Below are 24,214 nucleotides of genomic sequence, written 5' to 3' on the forward strand. Positions count from 1 at the left end.
CAACAGGCCTTTGAGTGGTTTTCTATTAAATGGATTACTTTATTACATACATCTCCTATCCTTAGGAGCTTAATTTCACAATACTATTCGTTTCATTGTGATTCAAACCTAGCTGTTTTTTTTTAATTATCATTTTTTTATTATAGACCTAAGTTTTTAAAAGTACTTTATTTGAGGGCCAAAAGTTTAAGCTCTGCAACCTGTCTAAAAGTCTTTTGATACAAAACAGAATGCTCCTATTCTTTCTTCCACAATAATTCCTTGCCAAATATTAAGGACTAAATAAATATTTGATTAATGAGAGGAAATCTGAGGGTAGCTTTCAGATTTTTCACGTCTCTTACTAAGCTACACATTGTTCCTTCAACTGTTCCACAAATGGCATTTTGTTATATAGGAGATAAGAAAAATTCAGTTATTTAGGTTTTAAAATCAAAGATGAAACCTATGATTAACCCTGAACTTTCTTATGATATGCGTAGCCAATCTTTTTGGGAACTTCAAGCATCACATTATATTCCCAAATTTCATTTCCTGCTATTGACATGAAAAGTGCCTTTCATCAAAAACAATCAAAGAGAAGCTACGTGTTCATTTGCCAGGAATACTAGAGAAGGGATTCTAGCTCTCAGACACTGGTGGAATGAGATGAAGGCTTGAAATCACCTCAGAGTCTTTCAGTTCTTTCAGTTACACTAATGTGCTTTCCTTCGGATGTTGTCTAAATTTCAACTTTTGAGCTTTCTATTCCAACTCAAAATCAATGCTAAATCATATGTTCCAGAGCTTAATAATTTAATTACTATGATGATTATTACTGGATTTTTTTAAACAAGGGGGGCAATATTCCATAAGATGGGAGTTTAAAACAAAATCCTGAATTAAGAGTCATCACTGAGACAAGCTGGAATTACTAGTTTGAAAGCAATAGTTTTATACATAAAAGGAACAAATGAAATTCTAATAGTTCTTTCTGATTATCTCAAAGTTCCAAAGAAGTAAAATGACTTGCATATTATTAAATTTTCTCCATGTGAGACTCACATTTACACAGAGCAAGAATCGCCTTTAAAATTTTTAAAGCCAACTATCAATTGAAAAATGGTTAGAAAAAAATCATGTGCTATTAATTTTTAAATGCTAGTTTATGGTTTTACAAAGTAGGATATGGGACAACTGTAACAGAATAACAATAAAAAATAAATTAAGAAAGAAAAATTAACATTTTGGATTAAAATGTAAGTATATACGTAGTATAGAACACAAAATATGTGACTGATGGGTAAATACCATAAGTTTTTTATTAGAGTGATTTACTACCCAAATTAAATGTTTAAAAACTGTAAGTTATTAAAACATAGTATAAATACCTTGGAAGACTTCCTTTCGTCGACTTCCTTTATTCAGTCTCTTATTTACTCACATTATCCTATAGTAAATGCTCCTGTCCTATCTGTCTTTCTTTTAATCCAATGATCGCACTATATTTTCTGTCATCCCAACATTCTTTCAGAACAAGTATAGTTCTAGTTTTCCTTTCAAGATTCAGATCTGTCTCCTATTGCTGCAATCTAGCTTATTTGTTCTAGTGAAGATACAGTCTTTCCCTGTATACCTGCCTTCGATTTGCTAAAAGGTGGGTTGGGCAGAGGTGATTCTCTTTGAGGAATTAAGAGTAAAATATGCAATTGTTTTAAAAACACAATCCACAAACAATACATAAGATCAACAAAGTAAAACTATTAAAAAACAAAACAAAACTAAGAGACGGAATGGGGAGCTTCATGGAGGTACTTCCAATAAATCTGGCAATGTTTTTTAATAAATTACTCAATTAACTAAGTTAAACTTTCTTGCATTGCCTTCTGACTATTTCAATCTTGAGAGCCAGGCAAAGTATTTGGGCTTGAAAAATTTAGTAAGCTTCAGGCTGAACCTAACTCAAAGGTGCTCCTAGACCACATTAAAATGATATCTCTGTTGGACATCATATTTTTATGACTTTTATGATACTTATTATAGATTTTTCCTTAATAACTTATTATAAGTCAATTTTTCTGCTAAGACAACAGAAGTGGTAAACCAATTACTGCATTACCATACATGTAATCGCCATCAACAACAAAACTAATATCTGGTAGAAATATTTATACATGTATTGCATGCATGTTGAAAAGGTCTGCAAATATTCTTATCATTTGATTAATGAAAACACTTCTTTCATACCAATTACATAATTTTCTAACATTAAAAAAATTTCTAAAGCTCTTTCAGTGAATTACTGCATTCTAAAATATCTAACAAAATACACTTTAAACATTCTCTGATTTTCAAGAAATTTAGATGCATATTAAACTGCAAATATATTAGCATCCTGATTCAGGGTATCAAAACAGCAGTCATAGATGGTAAGCTAGTTTGTTAAAGAAGACACTTTAATTTATCTAATACATGTCAAACAACTTTTGATATGACCCATAGAAATATTCAACAAAATGTAATAATTATGAACCTCACCACTTTGTACATATTTGTTCTGCATACTTTTCTCCCTGAAAACGTTAGGACTCCTTGCCAGGACGGCCTGCAACAAGACTGGTATGTCGCCTTCTGGATCATCACTGCCAAGATTATCTTTCAATTCTCTGGCATTGAAAAAATAAATAGCAAAAATTAGAATAGTGATTGACTGATAAGAATTTCCTATTCTATATTAGTTAGATAGCAATTCACTAGTGAAATTCAGAAAAGGCTGAGGCAGAAAATCAATAAGACATAGTATAAAAACAAATCACACAAGTGTGTCTAACAGTTTGATAGATTCCTGAAGGTGCTATTCCTAGAAGAAACAGAACTATCAAAAATGATAGAGGACGGGGGGGGGGCATAAAGTGGGAAAGAAGGGGAAGGGTCTAGTTAAGGAACACATAGAAATGACTCGTGCACATGGGTGGGCGGGGACTGACTGTGGGATCAGGGGTGTGGGCAGGGCAGGGGAGAGCAACAGGGGAAGAACTGGGACAACTGTAAAAAGCAACAATAAAAAAGGCAAACACTAAAATTAAAAAAATTTTTTTAAATGATAGCATTTTCCCAAGGACAATTTTTTTTTCCATTTTATTTTAAACACACACATACAAAAAAGCCCAAAACATATTTTTATGAAGCTATGAGCTGATTTAAGAATGATCACATCAGTTTCAAAGTAGAAAGCAGAGTCTACTCAAAATTATTCAAAATAATAGAAGAGTAGAGAAGTGATAATTATACACAGAAGCTGATATCTGGGCTTGGAATATATTTTCTCCTTTACATCTGAATATGAGTCAGTCATATTGAGAATGTCCTCTGAATGAAATACCGTTGCTACACTAGTTAAGACAAGGCCCAGAGGTTATGTAATTTACCATCTTATATTTTTTTCCTCAAATAAAGTCATGAGGAAGAAAAAAAATCCCAACAAGTGATTCAGTCACTTTTTAAAAAAATTTTAGAGAGAGAGGAAGAGAGAGAGAGAGGAGGGGAGGGAGGGGCATTCACTGGTTAATTCTTGTAAATGCCCTCTGACCAGGATCGAACTTGCAACCTTGACAGAATGGGACATTGTTCTAACCAACTGAGCTACCTGGCCAGGGCCACAGTCATAATTTTCAATAAACCTAAAAGTAAGTAGCAAACTAAATTCATAACTATGGAAGATAAATGATAAAATTAAATATAGGCAGTATTTTAGATTTTATATTCTACATGTCACTGTTCAACTCACTAAATATAACAAGATTTATAAAGATGGTGTCCAATGATAAGATTCAATAATCTGACAGCAATCTTAAAGTAGCTCTCCATAAATATCAATATATGTACCATTTCCCTTAATCTCTTAAAATATTTGGTGAAAACTCTTAAGTGTGCACGGGTATAACAAATGATGCAATATTTAGACATTATTAAATTTCTGGAGTGACGAAGTATTAGTATTGTATTTCCTTCTGATTTTAACTAATCATATCTGCGTTTCTCCATCAGCAAATTCACATTCAGTATTTCACCTCAGAGTCATCAGCTTTAAAAATGGCCTCAAAGTATGTACTGCATCTAATGGCAGAGACCTCCCCATTATAATGTGCTTTCCTCATTTCTCTAAATAATGAATATTCAAACCAAAAAAAAATTAAAAGACAGGAAGATACATGAGTAGCACTGTGTAGTGGAATGTAGAGATACGGGTGAGAGATTTAACTTTTTGAAAAATAGTTTAAGATTACTTTGTGTTGTTAAGATACTACATGTACTGCTTTTGCAGTAAAACTTAAAAAGTATACTAATGTGCAAAGCTTGTAGAAATAAACTACATAATTTAAGTTTATATTATTTTTTAACACACACCTTTGTCTAGACTGCACTGATAAATCCTGGGGAAAATTAGTCCCTAATTCTGTAGTAGCCTTCCATGGAGTTAGTTTTGAGTAGTTCCTATACTTCCCATGAAAAGCATGTGAGCCTACTCCAAATAAAGCTGGCAGCACAGTCCCTAGTAGCTGGGAATTCTAACCACACCCTAACATTACCAGAAAGAGAAGGATCCCTTCAAGCACAACTTTAGACCTCTGCACAGATCCATCATGATGGGTATCTCAAGATTATTCCAAAAGTACTGAAAAACCTTCATAGCACTACATGAGCCAGAACTGTCATCTCAAAGTAACTATGGCCTATTTAAATCTCATTACTCTCATCGCAGTAGGCCACATTCTCATTTGTATATTGACATATTTTAAAAATAAACTACGTATCTAACTCTTTTGAAATAAAAAATAAAACCAGGAATACTGATTCTCTTAGTAAAAAGAGACTTTTTACTTTATTTTAGATTGTACTTACATGTGATCTGTTGATACCTGGTTGAGGCTGTGGACAAGCTGTGAAGCCAAATTATCATCCCTACAGGCCAAAAGGCAGTTCACCTCTTCTGCTATTCGTGCATTAAAGAGGAGGCTCTTTGTCGTTGTAGCAGGTAAAGGGGATGGAAGAGGCAGCTGGTTCAGGACTATATGGAATAAAATCAGGTTATTAGACATTGAGTGACTCTAAAAAGTCTCTTTAGTGCTTATATGTATTTTAGAATTAAAAATAAGTCATAGATATCAATTAATTCTACAAAATTCCTAAAACATCAGTTGGACCATAATAGATCATACTACTCTGAGAATAAAACTCAGCTCCTTCATATTTGTGTTGATTTTTCATGCCTTCAGTTTTTATTAATTAAATAAGTACTCAAAAAGGTAAGGTTAAAACCAAGTAACTTCTAAAAATTGAGACTACATTAATTAATCTCATTTATTTTTCCTTATAAAATTTATCAGAATCACCAGTACCCTCACTTAAATAAAAATACCTGACTCTACCAGATAGACAAGTAGTATACCATGTTTTTTTAAAAGCTGAAGTATATACAGATATAAATAGCTCACTTTAGCAGAACATTCATATAATAGAACTCCAGAAAAAGAATATGTAAGGTTTTTTGTTTCAAGTTATAAATTCCTAAATAGTTCTCTCCTTTCTTCATTCTATTCGAAACCGCAAACAAAAGAACATAAATGTTTCACAGTAGTTTAAATTCAACTACTTAACATTTGATTATTCGCCTAAACTAAAAGTTAAGAAAATTAACTAAAATGTCTTTGTCCTTGGCTTATTTTCTACTCACCTACACAGTACTACTATCATGCTACTCAGCCCCAATCGGTCATTAACAAGTTTTTTTTATTAACAAAAACGCAGAAAACAAATTATTACTTGCTGAGATAATGGGAGGACATATAAAAAGAAATCCCTGGTAGTATATCAGATTTTGCACTCCTATAGATTACATAAGTTTATGCCTTACCTATAAGAAAGTGATAAAACTAAAAGCAGTTTTGAAAGTTTTCTTACCTGAGTCATCCCAGCCTCACCAGCTACTTTGTTATCTCAGACCTCACGAACTAGCCTGCTCCTTTCTAACCTAATAGTTGTACTCATCTATTTTATCCCCACCAGCACTAGCTGGAAATTAACAGAAAAATAGTAGTTGGGGGATACCAAACACAGATGAAAACATTTATTTAAGTTATATTCTTTTCTTTCTTCATAAAAAAAAAAAAAAAAAAGATTTTATTTATTTATTAGAGAGAGAGAAAGGAACCTGGCCGACAACCTGGACATGTGCCCTGACTGGGAATTGAATTGGCGACCTTTTGGTTCTCAGGCCAGCGCCCAATCCACTGAGCCACACCAGTCAGGGCTGAAGTTATGTTCTCATAGCATCTTTATTATAAAGCCCTAAACCTTGCATAATGCCAAATACACAAAAAATATGCCATCTCCTCACCTTCTATCCCTCCTTCTCATCATTTTTTTTCTCTTTATTTATTCAAGTCGGATGACATAGGGACATAGGGACTATTACTCAGGGACAAAGAATTAGTTTCCCACCAAAAGAGTAAGTCCCTTAAAACAAAGTGTTACACTATATAAATCTCAAAAGACTGACAACAGTCTTTTAAACTTAATTGTTCAGAGTAAAACAGGCTGTTGATATCTATGACAAACTCCAACAGATACTGAATATAACATTCAAAATAACCATCACTAAGAAATTAGATTGTCAGGCTATCAAATTTTCTTCTTTGAAGGGTAGTTTCAGTTAATTTCTATGAATACGTTTCAAAAAGTCTATATTAGTTTCTATATGCAAGCCAGTGTTCATTCACTTTAAATTTTTTTTAATGCCTGGTCCTTACTTTTGCACTTATCCCTTTATCATGTACAACCTTTAAACAAACACATGCTACCATTTATTTAATGGGTTCTTAGGATGAAACACAAAGTTAGGTCTTACCTATTAGTAGCTGACTAGATTAAGTTTTATTACTTTCACATGTATGCCAATGAATCAAAGGAAATAAATGACGTCTCTCTTTCAAAACACAAACTCTTAAATTTTTTGTTATTTTTTTTGTTACGAATAATTTTTGTTATAGTTTCTCTAAAAACCATTGTTAACACAGAATGGAACATAAATTAGATAAATTAACCAAACTTACGGTCGGTGAGACTAGCAATCCCCGCAAGAGTAGTGATGGGGACATGGGGCATATCCCCATTCATCCTGAAGCTCTGGAATGGTGTTGTCTATGAAAGTACTTAGTTCATGTGCCAGCTGTCATTACTTCCCATTTCCCAAACACTGCAATGAAAAAGATACAATTATTTGTAATATGCCAAGTATACTAATATTAGGGAAATGCTTATAAAAAATATTTTTTCTGCTTTTCTTGTGTGTTCACCTTTGTAACAGTAATAGCCATCGTTCATAAACTACTTACTTTATGTTAGGCACTGCAAAGTGCTTTGCAAATATTAACTCATTGAGTCCTCACAACAAACAAAGTAAGGTAAGAGGTATTATTTTCTGCTTTTTACTAAGAAAATTAATTTACAGGGAATTTAAAATAACTTGTGGAGCAAAGATTAGAATCAAAGCAATCTGGCTCAAGAGTATGTGTTACCAGAATGCTGTCTTTACTAGACAAGGATACTCAATTTTGACAAGCATTATAATTCTTTTCCACATCATAAACACACTAAATCTAGCTTCACCTTCCCTTTCGAGCTTTGTCTCTCATTACTTTCCTATATAAACCATCCTCTCCAATTAAGCTCATCAAGTTATCTTGAAATCTATCCTGTGTTTCCTCATTGTTATTTATTTCCTAATATATCTCTCTACCTAGGTAGCTCATTTATACTTCAGTTCAATTTCTATAATTTTTCAAGATCTACAGCAAGTTTCCGCTATTTCATGAAACCCCATACAAATTCAGCTAAAAGCCATCCTACCTTAATTTACCCTGAACTTACAGCATTTATTGCCAAAGATTTTTTGTAAATAATTATATATTCCTTTGTGACATTTTTTTCAAACTTGTTTCATTCTTGTATAGTTACTTAATGTTCATGTACTTATTTTATCTTCCTATCACTGCCTGCTTCTTACCAATCAATCATATAATCAATATACAAACATATAAAGGGCAGAGAAAGGCATGAGTTGTTAACAGTTTAATGCTCCTATACAATGATTTAATTGACTTAGATATTCAGTTTTTATCATGATATAATTACATGTGTGTATAGAAATTTTATAGAATTCCTGAACATCTTTTTCATTATTCTGTTCAATGTTCCCATATTTTTATCATCTTAATTTCAACATGTGGCTTTGGAACATGTATCTTTTCTTAAACAATACTTTTATAAAAACATTTTTTTTAAGAATATAAGAGAACATTTTAATAAGTGCACATTTATCAAAGATATGCCTTAATTAAATGATTATGAACTAATCAGTACATAGAGGTCCATGTCATATCAACTAAAACACAGTGCTAAAAAAGAAAGCTGAATCATAATTTTCAGTTTAAATCTCTTTCTCTCTCTCTCTCTCTCTCTCTCTCTCTCTCTGTTTATGAGGTTGTACTTGCCTGTCAATCACTTTTAAGAAAGCTTTCAGGTTTTTGGGTTGTAAACTTCCAAACAGTGAAATAACACTAACTCCCCTTACTCATATATTTTAACAGAACGTTGAAAATAAGTAGAGGTATACAGGTAGTTAAAGTCAAGAATTTTCTTTTTCCTCACTTTTATTATAAGATATACTGACAAAATTTCACAAAACATGAGTGTGGTGAAACGGAGTTGTAAAGTAAGCATCCACAGAACCACCATCCAGAAGGCTATGGGCCATTGTTCCTTCTAGCGGTAACAATTATCCTGTCCTTTTGGTACTCATTTCTCTCTCTTTTTTTCCTTTATAATTTAATGACCTTTATATGTACATTTTTTTTCTAGCAGCTAGCCAAGAAAAAAACACTGCTTTCTTCTGATGAATAACTGACATAAAATTTGCTAGTAGAAGCCCAGTGAAAGGAAATGGGAGTGTAAATAGTATAGAAAAGATATCCTTAACTATCTCATATTGTCCTTGGGTTTCACTGTGGACTTTACTCTTTGTAGTTATTAATTTGATTCTTTAAGCATCACTAAAGAAATTTAAAGAAACACTACGTATTTAGCAAAAGCATCATGAATAAAAAAAACAAAATCAGAATGTTAAACCTGAGAGGTCACCAAAACACAGTGAAATTTTTCTAAGTAAGGCGAATAAGAAAATTTCAATTTACGCTTAGTAGTTGATGGGAAAAAATTGTTGCAGGAAAATTGTATACAGAACAGTACAAAAACACCTTGTTACACATATGACTCATTGTACATGTAAACTACCATACACAAGATTAAGTAACAAGTGACCATGTTTATGTTTTAATTCAGATGACAGGAACCCACAGAGGGTTCTATCGTGGGCTACACAACTTTATTCTCTTTTCCTAAATCCCAAGTAACATACAACGCAGAACCAACCGTAGACTGGAGTTTTTAGACTAAAAATGATTTACATTTAATTAGTTACCACATATGAATTAGAAGATTAATAAACCTAACCACAAGACTGTGCTTTTCTTAGTGATCTATCAAGGCATCTGAACACTCTGAGGTCAACTCCAAACTGGGAGGAAGCGAAGCAACAACGCTGTTTGATTTAAAGTGCTTTCAGTGGGGCCTAAATAGATGACACATCTTTATACCCCATACTGAACTATGCTGTTTCACCGGAACCCAGGATTTGGAAGAACAGCGGAAGACTGGTAGAAATGGACTTATAACTTTACCTAAAAGTCACAGATTGTGAAAAATATGAGTAATCTGTGGAAATGTTGCTGCCTTATGCTGGAGGGTGGCCAGAGTCCTTCGAAGAACAGCTTTCCTAGAATTCTAAAGGTGAATATACACTTCCCTAACTAATCAGACATGGTGTTTCTGGCTGTGTACCGAGCAACGTTCGGTCTACCTGGCTCTGCGAAAGTACTTTTCATGAAGCCGCTGAAAATAAAGGTGCAAGTCATTATCTCTGGGGAACAATGTGTCCAGAATGAAATGGTAACCAAATGGGACAGAAGATTATGAGTCCTTTAGAACTGTACCTTAAAGCAGTGTTTTACTTAAAATCTGTGAATGGCGACCGATTAGTGGATTATAAAATAATCTACTAATTTAGAGTGTTGAGATCAACATTGAGAGTGATGGAAGAAATAGAAATATAAGGGTACATTGCACACTGCTCTGTAAGTCAAGGCAAAATGTCTTCTTTTGTGTGAGTCACCAAGGCAAAGCAGATGGAAAGTTGATGATTTAAAGAAATCGAAGAGTGAGCAGGTAGCCCACCTCTTAAGTGGTGATGAGAATGAAATAAATGCATGTAAATCACTTCGCATACTATCTGACAATTACTATCAGAAAATTAACCGTCTTGCAGCTAACTAAAAACCCCATGCTTCAGCCCTGACTGGTGTAGCTCAGTGGGTTAGAGCATCATCGCGCCAACTGCAAGATCTCTGGTTTGATTCCTGGTCAGGACACATGTCCCTGGTTGGATGTTTCTCTCTCTCCCTTCCTCTCTCTCTTTAAAAATATATAAACAAAATCTTAATAAAAAAAACATGTCTGAGGGGAACAGAAGAGAAACATAGGTGAATCAGGGGAAAAAGGGTATTTTTAGTACAAGTAATTGCTACTTCTGAAAGATCTATTATAATTTTTTATTTGAAATTCCAGTATATATTTCACCATACTATTACAAATATTGATACACATACTAGTCCTAGATATGCCCACCCACCATTACTTAAATAATAATTAGCTAAAATAAATACTGGCAATACAAGGTAGAAAAGGATGTAACTTGTAAATCATACACACACACGAATCAGTAAGAAATCATTTATAGACTAATTTTAGAATGGCTTGAGGGTTAATTGAATAATGATTAATTAGTGGAAGATATTATGGTAAATTCTCATTTCAGCCTATTACAATGAGTCTGAAGGGAACGTCTAAGCACCTGCCAAGACTTTTAAAGACGTTAGCTTTTTGTTCATTTAATTTCACTTCAAAACTTGTGATTTCTTCAAGCAAACAAAACGAATGAAAATGAAACAGTATTGATAGAACTTATAATATTCTAATTGGGATGGATTTTGAATAAAAGGCACTCTCATAATCTGATGGTGGATAAACTTTCCCAAACAGCCACTTTGTATTCTAGAGCCAAAAAAATGTGTATAGTCTTACCTCAGCAATTTTATTTTTTTAGTAGTAAAAAACTGGTCGAAATGGTAGCTAACATTTATTGAGCACCTCCAATGTAATAAAAACCAGTTATAAACACTTCAGATGTGCTTCCATTTAATCTTTATATGACACTGAGGTACTAATAACCCAGTTTTATTTATGAGGAAACTGACAGAGGAAATAAGTAACTTGCTTATACATGCGCACACTCAGGCTGTCGGGCACATGGACACTCTATATAGCTAAAATATTCGCTTAGCATTATTAGTATAATAAATGTTACATCCATGAAAGACTACCATGCACCAAGTAAAAATGTTTTACAACCACTACAGATTAAAGGAAAGTAGCTAGTCACATTATATATAGTCCAGGAATAAAGAGAACAGCCTGTCTGGATTTGAATATAAGCTCCTTTACTTACTATGTAACCTTAGAAAAGTTACTGAATCTCTCTGTAACCCCAGTTTCCTCATCTTTGAAATATAAAGCAGGTAATACTACTATTTCTAACTATGTTGTAAGGATGAAGTAAGTTAATACATGTGAAGTAAGATTCAATAAACATGAGCTGATATTTAATGTATACTTTCTGCCCCTTGCTCCTGTCATCTATGTTCTCTCAGAAATATTTCATGTATGCAAATATGTCCAATTCTTTTTCTAATATTACTTTATAGCTTTAATGAAACATCAAATTTAAGTGAATGTTACTCAGTAAGCTATGTCTTCACAGAATTAGATTCCTTATTTTATAACCACATCTAGTACTTGGTTCAAATTTCTATAGTACTCTTCTACTTTCTTCTTGACCTGGACTACACAGCAGTAAGCAAAACTCCTAAAGAAAATCAAACTTGAATAAGCAAATATTCTGATATGTTTAAATTATGTTCATAACTTCTTAAAATTGACATGACATTTTAATAAATAAATCTGGTGAAGAACAAACCCTTTATTTCCTCCAAATATATCAATGAAATAAGTGTACACTAAACCTAAGATGTCAATTTAGTAACTTCTCCCATAGCAACTATTTTCAGTCTGCCTCAATTTAATAACTGGAATTCCTTAAAATTCTACTTCGTGTTTTTCTCCAGAAAAATCTGCCTCATCTTTTTTCTTTTTTTTTTTGACATAACTAAAGCATTCTCCTTTCACCTGATAGTGAAAATCATTTTAAATGTCATCCGTTCACCACACCCCACAGAGGTACTCCCTGAGTTGTGCAGTAGTTAGCCTTCAGGGTGATGCATTCAGATTTGTGTCACTGTGTCAGATACTATGCTAGGAAAGCTAAGTGCAGTGGTTAAGATGTAAAGGGGGTTACATCTTCCAGGGAAAGAAAAGGAAAAAAATCATTGACTTAAAACCCAAACCAATTTTACTGTAACTACTTCATATTTTAATCACTCCAAAATATATATCAAATTTATTTTAAAAATAACAAAGATTATTAAAACTCATGAAAAATATAGAAAATATATTGTAATTAAAAGAATATCACTGAAGGTCAAGCCCTAGCCCTATAGTAAGAATGTACTGTATGAAGGCACTGTGCTAGATACTAATGAAGACTAACAGACAGGCCGGGTGAATTCATGAACCCTTTGGCCAGAGGGTAAGACCAGAAAGGTGAACTGGAGCCCACAAAGGAGTTTGTTCTGAAATGGCAATCTTTTTTTCCCGTATCTTTGACGTAAGTGAACTTAAGCTTTCTGTAAGACTAATGTAAGACTGAGAAGCAGAATGGGGTGGTAAAGAGAGAGAGAATGGAAGCAGACCTGTCAGAGGAATACTGCAGTACTGACATGTAATCATAGTTCGAATCTGAACTCATTCAGATTAAAACACCAACGCAACATCTAATCGGAGAGGTCTAAAGTGGGAAGTCGAATATTCCAGAACAGACAAAAGTGGTCAGAACTACAGATATAGAAAGAGTAATGATCCAGGAGGGTTCATGAGTTAAATTAGAATAATAGAGGAGATGAGACAAGGTTACAGAAGAATCTTTTTAAAAGCATTTCTTATGTGCCAGACATGAACACATACCTTTCCTTACCATACCAAATTAAGAGGGTTGTGAAGATTATCTGTACTTCAGATGCAAAAATGAAGGATCAGAGTCTACGTGCTTTGCCTATGGCTACACAGACTGCACTTGACAGAGCCGGGGGTTTTAACTCAGGCATTTCTAACCAAATTTTACATTCTCATGCATATCTATTTGAGGACATTAAGCCAGGAAATATCTATATCGCTATGACAGAAAGATAAACCAATAAAAGATAAGGAAACTTTCTTGGATAAAATTAATGTTTGCTCAAGGTCTCACAGCTAGTAACTGACCTATTCAAGACTAGAATATAAATATTTGGATTTGTAGTTCCATATTCTTTACACTATGTCATCATCTTGTGTGATTATAACATTACTTTGAATATCTGTGGACTATTTAGCTAACTAACACCTTTCCCCTTGGTAATGTTATTTTGTGTGTAGGGGGACATAAAACTGGCATATTTTTTATTATCTCGGTTTACATTTTATTTAATATATTAAACTGCCTCAAATTCTTTGGGGAAATAGGCAAAATATAAATTCTAAATAGCTCGGTAAGTAAATAAATCTATGTTGTACTATTTAAATACTATTTTAAATAGGAAACAGTGATTTCCTAAAAACTGGTGCTCCTCCAACAGAATCCTTTCACTTTAGTCAAGCTACCTTCAGATTCCTCTTTGCTGCCTACTGTTCAACAGCAAATTCTCTTTAGGACACTTCAAAAAGATCTTCCTCAAATCCTAGCTCAAAAGCAAACAGTTCCCAATCAGTTGTACTGTGAAAATTCTCACTTCTTTAAAACATCTCCGCTTTTCTATAGCCCTTTATTTTAAAAAAAAATATTTATATTTATTTTTAGAGAGAGGGAAAGGGAGGGAGAAAGAGAGGAAGAGAAACATCAATGTGCAAGAGAAACATCGATTGGTTGCCTCTCGCACACCCCCAACCAGGGACCTGGTCCACACCCCAGGCTTGTGGCCTGACTGGGAATCAAACCAGCAGTCTTTCAGTTTTTCAGGCCTGTGCTCAACCCACTAAGCCACACCAGCCAGGGATACTTTTCTATAGTTCTAAATTATATCCATTAAATAAGAAAAAAGCAAAATAAAACAAAGCTTTAAAGCTCTCTTTGGACACATGCTTTGCTTCTGGAACCCTGACCTCCCTACTGGATATCAATAATGAATGAATGCTGTGTGTATGTGTGTGTATTCCAATAATGTGGCTATAACATATTATATAATATGTAACAGAAGGCTATAATTACATTATTAAGTAATATTATGAAGAAAAAAATAAGTCACCAGTAAGCAAATCAAGTTTAGATTTAGGATGCCTCAAAAGCAGTTAACGGAATTTGTATATGTTTATTAAGAAAGAAAACAATTAGTAAAGCATTATATTCTATAATCAGCTTTCTTCTTTATTCTTATATATGCATGTATGTATGTATTTATTTATGATTTTAGAGAGAGGAAGGGAAGGAGGGAGGGAGAAAGAGAAATACAGATTTGTTGTTCCACTTATTTATGCATTAATTGGTTGATTCCTGTTATGTACCCTGACCAAGGATTAAACCTGCAACCTTGTTGTATCAGGATGATGTTCTAACCAAGCTATTTAGCCAGGGCTTATCAATTTCTTTCACATGCATTCATTTCTATACAAAGCAACTTCAATAAAACTTCCCATCATTTGAAAAGGTCCCAGCTGGTTACTAGTTAAAATGACTTGCAAAGGCCTGCAGAGAAGTCACATGATGTCTTATCATAACGCAGTATGCAAAAATACGAGCTGCACCAGGAAAAAATTAATCCTGAGCCCTAGAATTTGATTAAAATCTTTTTTACAGAGAGCCATGGAAGATATTTTCAAGTGTTGCTATGAATTATTTGGGTTCCTACTAAACTCCCCACACCAAAAATGTCCTCACCGTTTCCACTGCAAAAGAAACAGCCCATCTCTAGCCCCTAATAAAGGATGAGACTGTATCTTATTCCACGAGACTATTTCCCACACAGTGGTATCAGAAATGCAAAATCAGTGGAGATTTTATTTCTTTCTAAATAAGGGTTAAGTCTGAAAGAACTGTAACATATATAGTCTCAACTTTTAAGCATAACATATTTGATGATACATAATTAATTTAATCTGAGATATAAAGCACATTTATGTAAAATTACTGAGTAGTCCACAAGAGGGCACACTTTCAACTAATGTAAAATTTTTTAAATCACATTAGAAAGCAACAGATCCTGATGTATGTTATTATTTTTTGTTTAAACAAAGGGAAAACATTTTGGATACACGTAAAATATAAGAAAAGCCTAGATACACCAAGACTTCTACATTAATATTAAATTATAAAACTGTGTAAGTCTTATCAGCCATCTTGGTTCTGTTAGCTATTTGGAATTTGGCTGCCTAAACAATCTTTTCAAGAAACTCTGGCTACTTTTTCCTTGATCTTCATTACGTGACACTGTCCCTAGGAACAATGAATTCATCAAGACAACTCTGCAGAACAATAAAAATATGTTTCAGATACTATAGAAAGTTCGTCCAGTTCAACAGGTTAAGCGCATAATTAAAGTACCTAAAAGGGCACACACAGAAGACATGCAAAAAAAATCAAGATCCCTTATACATAACCTGCATTACTGATCCCTTTCCTGGTGCTAATCCCCTCCCCCCAAATCGTTCTAGCACCTCTCTTCTCTCTTCTGCATCATCAATTTTACCTCTTATTGAATCAGTCCAATCAGCATATACACATTTACATGCTGATTACCCCCACCAAAACCAAACTCCAACTGAAAACCTTACCTTGACCCCTATATAATATCCCTCCAATTGCTTAATTTTTCTGCTTCCTTTCACAGCTAAATTTTTCAGTTGTCTATACTCACCTCTAATTCTCCTTTCTTTGAAACTACACTGTATGTGTTTTTATTCTCATCATTCCACCAGAGAGATGCCTTGCCATGGTTAGTAATGGCATCATCTACATTGCGAAATGCTAATGCACAAGCCTCAGACCTCATCTGATTTGACCTACTATTCAACACAGCTGATCACTCTCTACTGTTTGAACAAATCTTTGTTTTCTAGAACCACATATTCTCCTAGTTTTCCCTCATACAACAGCGGCCACTCCTGAATCCTATTTTGCATCTTTCTCATCATCCTGTCCTTAATTTGCTGTTGATCTCATTCAATGTCACGATTATTTATAATAGTGCCTGTGCAATGGTGACTCCAGAATTTGTATCTCGTACTTTCTCATCTCCCAGTACGCTAGAGTCAAATACCCAACTGACTAATGAACATCTCTGCTTTGATATGCCAGTAAGTACAGGTCTACAGCAGAAGTTGGCAAACTTCCTATTGACTTTTGAAAGTATGATTTATATGTTTTATATAAAAACTCTTTATTAGATATATGCTATGCAATTATTTTCTCCCAGTCTTTTGTCTTTTCACTTTCTTAGCAATATCTTTTAAAATTTTGATGAAATCCAATTATCAATTTGTTCTTTTATAGTGGTGGTGGGGTAGAAACTTCCTGGTGTGATGAAAATGTTTTATATCATGAAAGGATATGGGGTCTGTCCGAAAAAAGTTCAACCATTGTTAAAACAACAAGAATGGTTTGTGCAACATCGAAGCAACCTGGCAGCCAAGGAGAGTGGACTGGAATGCACATGTGTGAACAATGATGACTTCACTGTACTAGTCAGCGGGGGTGGCAGATGCTGTTGAATAAGCATGTGCACTATGTGACCATCATATTCAAAATGCCTGAGCAGGTAGAGCAATGAATCTGCATCAAATTTTGCATTAAGCTTGAACATTCCTCCATGGAAACTATTCGGATGACTCAGAAGGCCGCAGCTATGGGCAACTGGTGAGTGGCAGCTTCATCACGACAACACGCCCCTCATGCAGTTTTTTGGTGGAACATCCAATCACCCAGGAGACTCAGCCCCGCTACAGCCCAGATATGGCATCCTGCGACTTCTGGCTTTCCCCAAAACTCAAATCACCTTTGGAAGGGAAAAGATTAGAGACTGTGGATGAGATTCAGGAAAATACAACGGGGCAGCTGATAGCAACTGGGAGGACTGTGTGAGGTCCCAAGGTGCCTAAAGCATGATTGTCCTATGTACAATGTTTCCTGTATTTTCTTTAGTAAACGTCTATTTTCCATAGTATGCGGCTGGATACTTTCTGGACAGACCATGGATTAGTTAACATAAGTGTACACATTCATCAAAACGGCAAAGTTAAGATTTCTGTTTTTCAGTAAATGTCAGTATATGAAACTCAAAAAAACTGTAGAAGTAATAACTATAGAAACTGGGCAGTGGTTGGAGAACGGCGGAAGCATAGGTGAAATTAAAATGACAGCACGTTGGGCTGGGGATGGGCATTAGGCATTCATTTACTCTTTTGTTTACTTTGCACGCACTTAAAGCTTTCCATAATGAACAGTTTTTAAAAAATAAGGCAACTTTTTTGTGGAGTGCAAGATACTGCCTCATACTAAAGTCAGCTTTAATTAAAGCCTTTCTTTTTTCAGATCTATTCCCTCTAAACCATATGCTAATAGCTGAATGTTCCATCACTGCCCCCCGCCCCGCTGCCCCCACAACTTCATATGTTGACACCTAATCACCAATGTGATGGTATTTGGAGGTGATCAGGTCATGAGTGTGGAGCCCTCATGAATGGGATTAACGCCCTCATAAAAAGACTCCAGAGAGCTCCCTTGACCCTCCCACCATGTGAGGAAACAGTAAGATATCAATTTACAAACCAGGAAGGGGATTCTCAAAGACACTGTATCTGCTGGTACCCTTATCCTGGAGGTCCCAGCCTTCAGAACTGTGATAAATAAATTCCTGTTGTTTATAAGTCACCCATTCTTATTGTATTTTTCTATAGCAGCCCAAATGGACTAAAAACCATGTTTCCCTCAGGCTCTAAGTTCTGTAATTGGTTTAAAAACCCACAAAAAATTAAAGAGAACCAAATATGACCATTAAATAATACGACTAATGAATGTGAAAAAAATAGTGGGATAGCTTTTCAGGGAAGATAAAGTTTTAAAAAGTCAATTGAAATCAATAACAAACAGCTCCTTACTAAGGAGCTAAATTTCAAAATTATTTTAAGTAGTTCAATTTACAGGGAAAGAAGTAATAAACAAAGAAAAGTGATTTCTGATTCACATTATCTATAGTAACCTTTTTATGATTTACAATGGACCCTGCCCCTACCACTATGACATTTTACAGCATATAATTATATAAGTTAAAGATAATTTAAATTAGAATATATATTTTTCTACGTTAATAAGCTCATGTTCAATGAACTAATCATAAAATACAGGTTTCAGAACATCAAAAGCTGTATCTTTTCTGTATGAAAAAGTCTGTCAATATCAGTCCATCTTTCACTAGGACACATGGATTTTTAAATTTTAAGCAGGGTTTCTGAAGAAATTAACGATCAGAGTTACACAAAAGTAAACTTGCTATGAAACACAGATTATTAAAAAGAAAATATAACAGCAACTATAGTCTGAGGTAGAAGATTAATGAACATACAGAATCGAATGACTTTGTATGCTATAACAGATCTCCAAGATAATACTATATTAAACAGCAAAAGGACCTGAACAAACTCTTTAATTAAATCTTAAATTCTCAATAGTGTTCTCACTATTTTCTTTATTTTGTTTCTTGGTTTGAAAGTCTTGGGATATTACCCAGTCATTTTCTATGACCAGAATACATGATGCTGGATTGATTTTAAAAGTACCTAAAATAAGTCATTAAGAATAGAAACTTTGTCTCATGTTATAGGGAACTTTTACTGTTGTTTAAGAAATCTAAGTAAAATGGGAGGGAGGAATTTTGCAGAAAACAGGGATGTAAAAAGAAAGATTTCTCAAATCATTTTCACACAGTTAACTATTACATATAAACACAAAAGCAAATGAGACTTAAGAAGGATATTAAACACTTTCAATTTGAATCAGAATATTAAATTGTCTGGGCTTGAGGAAGTAGGTTAGCTTCTTGTTACCAGTACCTGGTAGCAAGTATGCTAATCATTGGCTGTGAAATTTGTAAGTGACTAATTTCCGTTTGCTTGCTTATCTAATTTTCTGATTATTTTAAAAAGTAAATCTTTATATATTCACCATTATATACTTAGCACCTAAAACCTAGAATAGGACCTGACAGATACAATGTTGAGTATACAGTAGTAAAAAAACAATAAAACAAAACAAAACAAAAAAACAACCCAGACATGGTAATATTCTCATGGAGCTTAAGAGTCCAGCAGGAGTGATATTGTGAACAATCCCCATATTGTGATAAATTTCACAACAACAACAATAATAAGGGATAATACTTAGCACCTAATATATGCCTGGAATTGTTCTAAGAAATTTACATATTAAATTTCATGTTAATTGTTTTGTTCCTTTAATTCATATTTATACAAGAATTCATTTAATCCTTATTCTTAGTATTTATCATCATTTCAAAATAAAAACTGAGGCATATAAAGGATAAATAACTTGCCCAAGGTCTAATTCCAGAGTTCTTGCTCTTAACATTCTGAATGCTTGCTCTTTTCTAAGTGAAAAAAACAAAACCAAACCAAAAGAAAAGAGAAAAAAAGTCCAGGGCATTCTGGGAGAAGAAGGGACTAGCAATTCAAGTCCCTAAAGAAGAAGAAGGCTTAGCACAAAGTTAAAGTTTAGGTGGCTGGTACACTATAACAGACTAACACAAGATTAGAGAGAAAAGGTACATACACGTTAGATCATACTTAGCTTGGCAGGTGAAGAGGCCATTTACATACATACCTTAGTTACTGAACAGAGCAACGAGAGCTGTGTAATTTTCAATCTATTTCTCTCTTTTTACAAAGACTGTATACACTCTGTATAATCACTGTGTTACAGATTTAGGCATAGCTTTAAAACCCCAAAGGGAGCCTTTCCAGCAGTGATGACCCCCACACGACAACATGCATCTCACTGAGGATCTCCTTTACCCTCCGGAACAGAAGAGAAAACACAAGATGTGCCTGGTGCAGAGCCCCAATTCCCACTTCATGGATGAGAAATGCCCAGGATGATATGCTACAAAATCACCGTCCTCAGCCATGCACAAACGATAGTTTTGTGTGTTGGCTGCCCCACTGTCCTCTGTCAGCCTACAGGAGGAAAAGCAAGACTTAACAGAAAGATGTCCCCTCAGAAGGAAGGAGTACTAGAAGCATTACAAATCAAGATGAGTGGTGAACCATCCCAATAAACACATTTTGGACCAAAAAAAAAAAAAAAAATACTAGAAGGAATAATGATTTTTAACAAATAAAGCATAAAATTAATTGGTTCAGAATAAACTTTAAAAAATTAACCTATGGACTTCCGGCCAAGATGGAGGCCTAGACAGACACACTGTGTCTCCCTCCACAACTACCTCAAGACTAAAAACAACCAGAACTATCAGAAAATTGAGCTGCAACAAACAAAGATATACTCATCCACACAGGTAGGAAGGATGGAGCTGGGGCGGAGAGGACGTGCTGTGGAGGAAGCAGTGGCAGCGGTGACAGTGGCCAGTGAAAAGCGCAGTTACACATTATAAAGGCTGGGGACATCTGGTGAGCGATCCCGGCCCCAGACCAGACTGCACAGCTCAACGTACCAGCTCCGGGGAGAATAAAGCCTCACTGCTTCTGATTGTGCAAACCAGTGGGAGTTGGGGTGGAGGAAGAAACTGCCAATCTCTCAGCAGAGTCTGTTTGTTTAGAGGCTCCCATGGTCCTAGAATGTCCACAGACCCACCCACTCTGGGAAACATAACCAAGTCAACAGCTAGAGGGACACCAGCCTCATACGGGAAGTGCGAGAAGCACCTGGAAAAGGGGCAAGTGCTGAGCAAGAGACGTTATTCCCTCTCAGACCCCTCCCCAACATATAGCGCCACAACATGGTGAAACAGGTCGCCCCATACTGACGAATACCTAAGGCTCTGCCCCTTATAATGTAACAGGTGCAACAGCTCTACCTAAGACACAGAGGCAAACAATCATGGGAGCCTGTCAAGATGAGAAGACAGAGAAGTATGGCCCAAAATAAGGAATGGATCAACATTCCAGTGGGAGAACTAAGCGATGAGGAGAGAGCCAACCTAACAGACATAGAGTTCAAAACATTGGTGATAAGATGCTCACAGGCTTGAGAGATATGCTCAAGTACAGCAAATGCATAAGGGAAGAAGGGAAGGCTATGCTCAATAAAACGAAGGAAAATCTACACAAAACCAATGGTGAGGGGAAGGAAACCGGGGTTCAAATCATTGATTTGGAACATAAAGAAGAAAAAAACAGTCAACCAGTATAGAATGAAGAAACAAGAATTGGAAAAAACAAGGAGAATCTTAGGAACCTCTGGGACAACTTTAAACGTACCAACATCCAAATCATAGGGGTTTCAGAAGGAGAAGAGAAAGAGCAAAAAATTGAAAACTTATGTGAAAAAATAATGAAGGAAAGCTTCCCTAATTTGGTGAAGGAAATAGACATACAAATCAAGGAAGCACAGAGAGTCCCAAACAAGCTAGACACAAAGAGGACCACATCAAGACACATCCTAGTTAAAACACCAAAGGTTAAAGAATCTTGAAAGTAGCAAGAGAAGAGTTACCCACAAAGGGATTCCTATAAGACTATCAGTTGATTTCTCAAAAGAAACTTTTCAGACAAGAAGGGACTAGCATGAAGTATTTCAAGTGATGAAAAGCAAGGACCTACAACCAAGATTCCTCTATCCAGAAAAGCTATCATTTAGAAAGAAAGGGCGGAGAAAGTGCTTCCCAGACAAGGTAAAGCTAAAGGAGCTCATCATCACTAAGCCATTATTATATGAAATGTTAAAGGGACTTATTTAAGAAAAAGAAGATCAAAATTATGAACACTAAAATGACAACAATTATCAACAACTGAATCTAAAAAACAAAAACAAACTAAGCAATCACCAGATCAGGAACAGAATTATAGATATGGGGATCCATTGGAGGGTTATCAGCTGGGAGGGGGAAGGGGGGAAAATGGGGAAATGGTGCAGGGATTAAGAAGCATAATAGGCAGATACAAAATAGACAGGTAGAAGTGAAGAATAATATAGGAAAGGGAGAAGCCAAAGACCTTATGCACAATCCATGGACATGAACTAAGGGGTAGGGGATTGTTGGAGGGAAGGGGGGTAATGGGTGAAGGGGGAGCAAATGGAAAAGAAACTGGGACAACTGTAACAGCATAATCAATAAAATATACTTAAAAAAATTAACCTAAGAGCCTTGGCCAGGTAGCTTGTATGTGTCCCTGGTTGGGGCACATACAAAAATCAACCAATGAATGCATAAGGAAGTAGAACAACAGATCGGTGTTCTCCCTCATTCCCTTTCTCTCTCATCAATAAATAAACATTAAAAATAAAAACAAAACCTAAATGCTAAATAAGAAAAAAGTACACTTGGGTATTTATGAAATGAAAATTTAGGTTCTTGCAAAACCTTGCACATAAATGTTCCTAGCAGTTTCATAGCCCCAACTGGGGAAAAAACCCAAATGTCCCTCAATGTGTGAATGGCGGAACAAATTGTGGTAGATCTGTACCTTGGAACACTGCTCAACAATACAAAGAAACAAGCTATTCACACATATAACAACTTTGGACAGATTCCAAAATTATAGAGAAGAATGGCAATCTCAAAAGGCTACATACTGTATGATTCCATTTATGTGACACTGTTGAAATACCAACATTGTAGAGGTGAAGGGCAGCTCAGCGGATGCCAAGGGGTCAGAGGAGGAGTGCAGGTGCATGGCTGCGAACGGTCTTTGTGCTGCTAAAACCGTTCTTGTTGGTGCTTGTTGAGTGAGGGTGGTGGTTACACACAGCAACACGCACGATACAACCTTAGAGAAACATTTACACAGAATGCGCTAAAGCTAAATAAATGCTTGGGTTGTACAAATGTCAATTTCCTAATTTTTGAAATTGTAAAATTATACAGAATATTACTTTTGGGGGAGGCTGGGTTAAGGGTGCACTTGATATCCGTATACTGTTTAACTGCCTAAATATCTGCTTTTTTATTTTAACAAATTTTAAAGGAGTTATGTTTTGTGTATTCTATTTAGTACCTATTTCATTTGCATTACAGGTTTTTATCACTAAACAAACCTAAAGGTTTAGACTGGCTGATTTAGAAATTACAGAGCAATTTATAGGCAGGAAGTTTTTCTTAAAATTTAATTTTTAAAAACTTTTAAAAGTTATTAACAGTTTTTAAAAGTTTTTTCTGAAGGATTTAAATTTTTAAACATTCTTAGGTTGAGGAGATAATTTCAAACTTAGCAAAAAAGTTATAAAGTTACACAAAACTGCCATTCAAGTACAAGAAACTACCATAACTTCATCCAGATTCACCAACTTTTTTAGATTTGGCCTCATTTGCTTTGACATTCACATGATCTCCCTGCTCCCTGCCACGTTGTGTATGTGTTCATAGGTCACCACCCAGAACTATGTGAGCACAAGTGGAGACATGGTCCATTCCTGTAAATACTCCTAAGAACAACATTCTCTAAGATAATCACAGTAAAATGAAAAAAATCAGGAAATTAAACATTTATAAAATAATATCTACCCCCTGGCCCCTATTTTGTCACCTGCCAAAATAATGTCCTTTTATAGCTATTATTTTTCCTTGGTTCAGGAGCCAATCAAGGATTACATATTGCATTCAGTTGTCATACCTCCCTAGTTTTTTTGAATCTGTAACCTTTCCTTTGACTTTCTATCGGGTTTGATATC

The 24,214-nt window shown here is 34.9% G+C and overlaps 1 protein-coding gene and 1 pseudogene across 2 annotated transcripts in view; one reads left to right on the plus strand and one right to left on the minus strand.

The window, feature by feature from the left end:
• NIPBL (NIPBL cohesin loading factor) overlaps window positions 1-24,214 on the minus strand; it is a 185,541-nt gene that overhangs the window by 101,680 nt on the left and 59,647 nt on the right. For both annotated transcript variants that reach the window (XM_090276169.1, XM_090276170.1), the window contains exons 2-4: window positions 7,092-7,234; window positions 4,882-5,047; window positions 2,518-2,645 (exon numbers count right to left, since the gene is read on the minus strand). In XM_090276169.1, the coding sequence (XP_090132295.1) occupies window positions 2,518-2,645; window positions 4,882-5,047; window positions 7,092-7,155 (358 nt within the window). In that variant the 5' untranslated portion in view covers window positions 7,156-7,234. The remainder of the gene's footprint in view (window positions 1-2,517; window positions 2,646-4,881; window positions 5,048-7,091; window positions 7,235-24,214) is intronic.
• On the plus strand, window positions 20,353-20,601 carry LOC150008189 (small ribosomal subunit protein eS27 pseudogene; annotated as a pseudogene).

Source organism: Furipterus horrens, unplaced genomic scaffold (assembly GCF_987537825.1).
Source record: "Furipterus horrens unplaced genomic scaffold, mFurHor1.1.pri manual_scaffold_5, whole genome shotgun sequence".
Classification (NCBI taxonomy): Eukaryota; Metazoa; Chordata; class Mammalia; order Chiroptera; family Furipteridae; genus Furipterus; species Furipterus horrens.